Source organism: Microtus ochrogaster, linkage group LG5 (assembly GCF_000317375.1).
Source record: "Microtus ochrogaster isolate Prairie Vole_2 linkage group LG5, MicOch1.0, whole genome shotgun sequence".
In the NCBI taxonomy this organism is placed as follows: domain Eukaryota; kingdom Metazoa; phylum Chordata; class Mammalia; order Rodentia; family Cricetidae; genus Microtus; species Microtus ochrogaster.
Genome location: NC_022031.1, coordinates 58,963,547 through 58,972,034, shown reverse-complemented (window position 1 = coordinate 58,972,034; position 8,488 = coordinate 58,963,547). Strand labels below are relative to the sequence as shown.

Here is an 8,488-nt window from a genome sequence, read left to right as displayed (position 1 = left end):
GGATCCACGCAGATATGGGTTTCCTACGCTAAGAGCAGCCCCGTGGATCCATGCAGATATGGCTTTCCTATGAGAGCTGAGAGTTCCAGCTGTTGGAAAGGGCGATATCACACAGTGAGTCAGCCTTACCCGTAGACCAGCAAGTTCTTCTCCACCCGGAAACACTCGCTCCTGGCATAGCCCTGGGACTTGTCCTGAGGGCGCCGTGGCTTGGCACAAGGCTTTTCTTCGGAATCGCTTTCCAGGTCGGAGAACTCCATCAGCTCATCCTCCTTCACGGCACTGTACAGCCGGGTCTGCTTCCTTACTCGTGGAGTGTCTATGACCAGGTTGTTCTAACAAAGGAGCAGACGCAGTGAGATTGCAGCCCAACCTTTGGGGCTGATGAGGCAGCAGTCTGGGGGGGGGGGGGGTTCACTCACCCTCCCATTTAAGGCATCGATGTCCAGTTCAGCCTTCTTAGCCCACTTCTGCCAGAAATTTGGGTCATCCAAAGAAATATCTGTCCTATTTCCAGATACAACAAAGCTGGCCTAGAAGGAGGAAAACATGCATTACTCTGAGATGTGTTTCTCAGAGGCAGGGCACAAGGCAGCCTGTTTCCACCGAATATGCACGTGTTCATCCTCTTCTGTAAACAGGACAGTAGACGGGAGACTCCTCTGGATATGTTCCACACCTGCTCTAGGTATGGGAAAGTACAGCAACTTGGCTCCAACAAGGTACTGCTTGGAGCAGATTTAAAAAAAAAACAAACATCCATTTCCTCTAGAAGAAATTTCCTGAACTGTATTGTAAAGCACTTCTAAAAGAAGAAGAAAGGTTGCAGAAATGCTCATGGCAGGTCACGTGCAAAGGCCCAGGGGAGAGGACCGAGGAGAAAGGGTCTTAAGGAAAAGTAGCCATGGGCAAGCCAGTGAGGGCAGATGCCAGAACAAGCGGCCTTGCATGTGGTGTGGGCAGTCCGACCTCTATCCTGAGGGAAGCAGGGACTATTTAAAAAGAGGGGTAAACTCAAGATGGCTACGGCCATGCCTAGAACCACCTGGTGCAGAAGTTACAGCAACACTCTCCAGGGTAGAGATCAGAGCACACCGCTCTCGCAGATTACACAACAAATAATGGCAAACATGAAGAAACCGAGACTTCCTCAAAGGACGTTTGTCAAGAGGTAAAGTGAACAGAGGTAGAGACCAGCAGATGTGAAACACGAAAGGGAACAAGCCAGGGAGAACCACCACATCCAGCCCTGGCATCTGCACGCCCCTCAGATGAACCATCTGCGTGCACATGTGTGCAAACATGCGCATGCTCGCACACATGCTAATCTTGCACAGACTGAACTGAAATGCATGTGAGGACGGGGAAAAGTCCTGCAGGAGAAAGAATAAAAGAAGTGAGGGCAGAGCCAGGAGAAGAAGCGCTGCAACCTGGGGAGACAGGGGAGCTCAACACCCCCGCACACCACGTAGACGGGTTATAAAGGGTGTTGGTGAGAACGTGGGGAACACAACTCTTAACACCCAGGTGTGGGCAGGCGACAGGGAACAGTGGCTCTAGGAGACAAACCGGGGTTCATCAATTTCAGCCACCAGGGAAAAGGAAATAAACTTAGCACCAAGCAAACGAACAAGGAACGCTGTCCAGGATGGAGTGAAAGAGAACGCAGAGCCATAGTGCGCTTCGGGAGTGCAAACTCATGGAGCCGCTGTGGATTCCTCAACACACTGGAAAGGGAACTAGGAAATGAACACAGCTCCGTCACTGAGTGTACTCCTGAAGGAAGGACTCAAAGTCAACACCACAGAGACACTTGTGGACCCACGCTTCCCAATAGCCAGGAAATGGAACCAGCCTGGATGCCCAACAACACCTAAACTGATAAAAGACTCTAGCTACACACAATGGAATTTTATTTAGCTGTGAAGAGAAACGAAATCATAGCATTGAAGGAAGGTGGATGGAGCTGGAAACCATTATGTCAAGCAAAATAAGGCAGGCGCAGACAGACACGTAATTTCTCTCACGTATGAATCTAGATTGTGTATGTCTGTGTTCATGCCTGTGCGCACACGCACGTGCACAAATGTCATGAAATGACAGGAAGAGATTTTAAGCAAAAGGGTAGAAAGAATAATGGGACACATGGGACATGAAGACGGAAGAAGGGGCTTCTGCAGGGTGGAAGGGGTCCAGCGAGGGGGTACAAAGGGCATGGACAGCAGTGGGGGAAGGGGCCACACTGCACAATGACAGGCGTATGATGAAAAGGCCAGGAATAAATCCATTATTTCTATGCTAATTCAAACTTTTCTAATTCATGGAAAAGAAAAACAAACAAACCCAGTCTGTCAGTTCCTTAAAAGATACAGGTGCATATGTGATGCTTAGGTTTTTAATCTGTAGAGGGGGCAGACAGCTAACATCACTCTCTAAGGTTTCCCTTCCTGGCATATGCTAAGAACAAGTGAAAATGTGCGCAAGCAAAAGCTACCATGAAAACGTTCAAAAAAAAAATACCAAGTAAGCCGGGCAGTAGTAGTGTAAGCCTTTAATCCCAGCACCTGGGAGGCAGAGGCAGGCAGATCTCTGTGAGTTCGAAGCCAGTCTGAACTAGAGAGAGTTCCAGGACAGCCAGGGCTATATAGAGAAACCCTGTCTCAAAAACAAACAACAACAAAAGCATGACTTGTGTGTTGGAGTTGCCAGGGAATTAACTGGCCTATAATTCGTAACGAAAAGCCACGGTTCTGCTTATGTCCTGTGGTCCCCTCATAAGAACTCCTCATGAGTTTTAGCACGCTTTTCTAGAGGCCTGGCCCCTTAGGCAGATTCGAACCTTAGCAAACGTGGACCCTTTTCCTTCGGACTCAATGGTGATAGTGTGGGTTCGACGAAGGAGAATCTGGTCAATGTCCTCTTCACAGAACTTCGACCCTTCGTCTTCCTCGTCCATAAGTGCACCATAAGCTCCCTTTCGTAGAAGGTCTTCTATCTCCTTCTTGGAAAGCTGTTGAACCTGTTTCAGAGAGAGTTTAAGTATTCAAAGGAATGTAGAATTAAAACAGAAACTAAATGTCTTAAGATTTACTAACAACAAAGGAAAACGCGATGAAATACGCTTCAGTTTTGAGGTGGAAAACAGCCAGTAGATCGTGAGTGAGGCACGCCTTTAATCCCAGAAATTGGGAGGAGACACATGGATCGCTGTGAGTTCCAGGCCAGCCAGAGCTACACAGTGAGACCCTGCCTCAGGAAAACAGAACAACAAAATCCAGATGCCAAATAATTTCTTACAATCAGATGGCTGTGGCCATTAGCCGGCATGAACACACGGCCCGGGCAGTGGCGTCTTACCCCGTTGGTGGCATTTTCTCTTCCACTCATAGACTGCAGCACGGCTTTATCCAGGCCCAGCTTCAAACTAGCCTTGTCAAACATCTCCCTTTCATAGGAGTTTCTCGTTATCAGCCTGTAGATTTTGACAGACTTGCTCTGCCCTATTCTGTGGCATCGAGCCTGAGCCTGGAGGAAAAAAAAAATCAATGGCTGTTGTATCGAAATATAGAGTGGTGTCCTCCCTGAATTTGTATGTTGGAAAGCCGATCTCAATGTGATTTAGAAGTGGAGATTTAGAGGTGGGGACTTAAGGGGTAATTAGGTCATGGGGGTGGTGCCCTAATGAACGGGATTAGCCTCCTAGAAGAAGAGGTAGGAGGGAAGCTGAGTGTGTTTAGAGGAAAATGGCTGTCTATGCAGAGTTTCTCACCAAAAACCTGATCTTGCTGGCACCCAGACCTCACCCTTCCAGCTCTAGACCCTTGAAAAAGGTGTGGGAATTGTTTAAGCTGCCCAGTCATGTCATTTTGTAATGGCAGCCAAACGTGACCAACACAGCTACTTAAGAAGCACTCAGCTCTGGCCAGTTCTAAAACGGCGCATCCCCATAGTTAAAGGTCAGTTTAGAAGGGGTTAAGACGCTCAGCGGCTTCCTCTCCTACACTGCTGGGCTGATCACTAGGAGACGCCAGCTGAACAGCGACACTAGTTCTCTAGTGTGACTCATGAGTCTTTGTCACAGGAGAGTGGGAAGAGGCACTGGGGCAGCCTGTCCCCGCTTACCTGGAGGTCGTTCTGGGGATTCCAGTCCGAGTCAAAGATGATGCAGGTATCAGCAGCAGTGAGATTAATGCCTAGACCTCCTGCCCTTGTGCACAGCAGGAAAACAAACCTATCGGAATCAGGTTTGGAGAACCTGTCAATGGCTGCCTGGCGGAGGTTGCCTCTGACTCGGCCATCGATCCTTTCGTATGGATACCTGGAAATACAGCAGCAGGGTCTGAAAAACAACTACCGTTTTTCCTTCCTTTTTGCTTTTAATTAAGTATCCATTGTGGAATGGGCACTCATAAAATAGAAGGAGTTAACAAATAATTTCAGATGACCGTTGTTTTTCCATACCATTGCCTGCACAATCAAAGAGAATTTTATTTTACTTCCTCTTAAGAAAATAGCTAAATTCTAAAAATACAGTTTGAATTTTAAGTAAGCTTTTCTATCCAAGTTGAATGCAATGAGGGAAAAAATTGCCCACTAAAGTATGTGTTGTAAAACAACAACAAACAGAAGCCTCCTACACATGGTACATGCCTTTAATTCCAGCACTAGGGAGGCAGAGACAGACGGATCTCTAAGTTTGAGGCCAGCCTTGTCTACAGAGTGAGTTCTAGGACAGTCAGGGCTACACAGAGAAACCCTGTCTCAAAAAAAACAAAACAAGTATACAATGGCCTCCCTGTAGTCATCACAGAAGATGCCCTTATGTAATTTTAAAAGGTGAGGTGATACATTGTTTCTATCCACCACCTCTACTGCAAATGTCATTTCTAGGTGACCCAGGAGAGTCCTGGCCTTTCTCTCTGTTGTTTTGTGCAGTGGCCTCACCGTCTCTGAATGAGATAGTCTTCCAGGATGTCCAAGCAGCGCACCATCTGGGAGAAGATAAGCACCCTGTGGCCACCAGCCTTCAGCTTTGGCAGCAGCTTGTCAATCAGCACCAGCTTGCCAGCAGCCTGGATCATTGCCTGGAGCTGAAAATCTGGAGACTCTGCATTGTGCGTTTCTTTAAACTCTTCCAAAATTTTCTCTTCAGCACCTGCAGAGATTGGACGGCATGATGTGAATACCGTGAAGGGGTTTTATTACCGAAAACAATGGATTTGCTTTCCAAACCCACAACAAACTGGCAAAACCAGAAGAGCCCATTCACGTTCAGGAGCAGGAAGCCACCTGCTTCACTCAAAGTTAGACCCAGACACAACTACAGGCCTATGAATGGAACCACGGTTTTAGGTTCCATATATTGAGACATTTGGGGAAGAGATCCACATTTTTCAACAACCAAATGTTTGCTGTCTATGTTAAAAACAATACAGAACAAAAACAAACAACAAAAGCACACCCAAATTTCAACAATGGACTGTTAGGCCAGAAATTGTAGAAGCAAGCCACGGGCTGGAAACCTACAGGAAACTAACCTAGAGCCTGAACTGTCCAGAAAGGTGCTGTTTACTAAACAAAACGCAAACAGCGATTCTACCTGAGTTACCCAAACCCCGTGAAGCTAAAACCAGAACCAACTCCAAGTCTTCCCTGCCTAACTTCCTGATGTGGGAGTGTCATATATCAATCTGTTGATTTCATTGGTTAAGTAATAAACAAACTGCTTGGGCTCATAGCTTAGAACATAGGTGGGTGGAGTAAACAGAACAGAATGCTGGGAGGAAGAGGAAGTGAGCTCAGACCAGACAGCTCTGCTCTCTGGAGCAGAGATGCCATGCTGCCCACTCCTGGGGGCAGACACACGCGATGAAGCTCTGACCCAGGATGGACGTAGGCTAGAATCTCCTGGTAAGACCAGTGCTCACAGATTATTAGAGATGGGCTAGTCCAGGTGTGAGAATTAGCCAGTAAGGGCTAGAGCTAAAGGGCCAAGCAGTGTTTAAATGAATACAATTTGTGTGTTGTTATTTCGGGGCATAAGCTAGCAGGCGGCCCGGGGTGTCAGGAACGCAGCCCTGCAGCTCCTATTACTACAACTTCCTTCTCCCCCACGTTTGCTATTGTGCAGAAACTTGTGCACGATAGAGGAGCCTCACGAGAAGGGCTCATTCCCAGTGAGGAAGGCTCGCCGCTACCTCCTCCAACTCCTCCACCCCATGGTGTGGCTTCAGGAAGCAGCAGCTGACACTTCTTTGGCTGCTCAGGTAATTTGGCTGGAGTTAAGCAGAGGTGATCTGGCCTCCTCCTAGGCCTCCTGGGCTCCCAGCACATCTGATCTTCAGAAAGAACACCAGCTTCTACTAAAGGGGTCGCTTCTACCACTATACTGTGCCAGGAACTTAGCCCTTTCTACCACTGGGAGATGGGGATGCAAACGCCTCCCAAAGGCTTCTGAAGGTCGGGGCAGACAGGCCACTGCAGTCAGTCAGGTGGCAGGCATCTCACAGGCAACAGAAAGCAAACCCTGCACAGTCCAGTTTCCAGGAAAGGTGGTTGGTGAGTTTGTCCTTAGGAGGTCATATGCAGAACACCCTGTGACTTAAGAATCATCAAGGGCAGATTAAAGCCACTTGACAGTTTGGTCCAAGTACCAGGCCTTCCCGGGAGCACCTGACCTTTGCACAAAGGCAGACTGGCAGAAAATGCCAACTCTCTGGAACAGGCTAACCCTTCCTCCCCTTGCACACGAACAAAAAGCTGAGATTCAGATTTTTTTTCTGCAAGTGTGGAAGCAACCCAAGGAAAGACAAAGAACAAAATGTTGCATCTCTGATTGAAGGGACGGTGTCTCCTAAGCCTGAGATCTGTAAACCCAGGTTCTGGATTAGGAAAGCTCTTGTGAGCAGGACAGAAAGTAAATATCACATTAGATCTTTTAGAAAGCTTGCTTTTGTATTTTTTGTGTAATGCATCGTAAGATACCTACAATTTAGAAATGAATTTTTTACTTTTAAGATGTTTGGGTATTCTCTTTACATGAGGTGTGCAATCCAATCCAAATGAAATGTAATGAACTTTAAAATAAGTTAATGATCAAGGAATAGTTTTTTAAGCTGAGATTTTTTACTTTGGAGACAGCAAATGTCACACCTGAAATTATTTTAGTAAAAAATTGAAATATAACTAATTTAAACAGAGGAATCTGAACTCACTCTAAAATTTTTAAATTCAGTAAGAAAAAGCAAAATAACTCCTGCCTTTTCAATGAATTATTTATCGTAAAGTGTGAGTGTGCATGCATGTGGGCATGTGAGGGCAGGGGCATCAGACCCCTTCAGAGACGGAGCTACAAGCAGTTGTGAGCCGCCTCCTGCCATGTGAGCGCTGGGAATTCAACTCAGGTCTTGCTCATAAGTAAGATGCGCTTTAGTAGCTAAGCATCTCTGCATAACCACCGAGCGCCTCTGTATAACCACTGAGCCTTTCTGCAGCCCCCATGACTTTTTACTTTATAAGAACAGTTAAAAAAAGAAATAATATTTTTTTCTTTTGTGTGTGTGTGTGTGTGTATGTGCACACGTGTGTGTATAGGGTTGGGGGTGGGGGTGCGTAACAGAGCCCTGGCTGTCCTGGAACTGGAAATCACTTTGCAGACCAGGCTGGCCTCGAACTCACAGAGATCCGCCTGCCTCTGCCTCCCAAGTGCCGGGATTAAAGGCGTGCGCCACCACCGAGTGGAGTTTTCTTACTTGAACAGAGAGCTGCTATTGAGGCAGTGGCTGTAATGTCATCTATGTATACTAGCCATTAGCAAAGAGAAAAACATCTAGTTCTTCCAGCTCTCGAGCACTTGGGACATGCTTCTATTCCTCTTGTTCTCACGGCGGGAAATCAGAGTCTAGTCGAACAGTGCTTAGGTCAGTACGAACAGCTCTGCTGAGGCTGTCCAGGTATCTATACCTGCTAGCACACCGACTAAGTGCCTGCTAGATGCCGGACATTCTTTCCATCACATACGCTTTTGTATTCTGCCCCCCTTCCAGCGGGTTCTCCCATTACGCTCCTCTTACCACTTCTACCTAAGCACAGAATTCTTCCTAAGACACGCCCTGTGGAACAGAACTTTAGCTCAACTGGGGCACTTTCTTCTGTCATGACTAGTTCATAACAATTTAATATGTACAATTACAACTTCCTTATGAAAGTTAATTGTGTATAGCAATGGTTCCATGCGAAGTGACACCTTCAGATACTGGGTGAGGATGTACCGTTGGTCCATGGACAGTCTCTGTGAGACAATGTCTCCCTTCCTGATGGAGGAAGGTCATTGGTTGATTAAATAAAGAAGCTGCTTGACCTGATAGGTTAGAACGTAGATGGGAGGAGTGAACGGAGCAGAATGCTGGGCGGAAGAGGAAGTGAGGGCAGACTCGACAGCTCTCCTCTCAGGGGCAGACGCCTCAGAGAGACACGATGCTCCACTCTT

The 8,488-nt window shown here is 47.0% G+C and overlaps 1 protein-coding gene across 1 annotated transcript in view; it reads right to left on the bottom strand.

The window, feature by feature from the left end:
* Chd7 (chromodomain helicase DNA binding protein 7) overlaps positions 1-8,488 on the bottom strand; it is a 179,361-nt gene that overhangs the window by 22,157 nt on the left and 148,716 nt on the right. Inside the window, exons 16-21 of the mRNA XM_026786660.1 lie at positions 4,945-5,155; positions 4,123-4,318; positions 3,358-3,525; positions 2,840-3,019; positions 423-533; positions 130-335 (exon numbers count right to left, since the gene is read on the bottom strand). Coding sequence (XP_026642461.1) covers positions 130-335; positions 423-533; positions 2,840-3,019; positions 3,358-3,525; positions 4,123-4,318; positions 4,945-5,155 — 1,072 coding nt within the window. The remainder of the gene's footprint in view (positions 1-129; positions 336-422; positions 534-2,839; positions 3,020-3,357; positions 3,526-4,122; positions 4,319-4,944; positions 5,156-8,488) is intronic.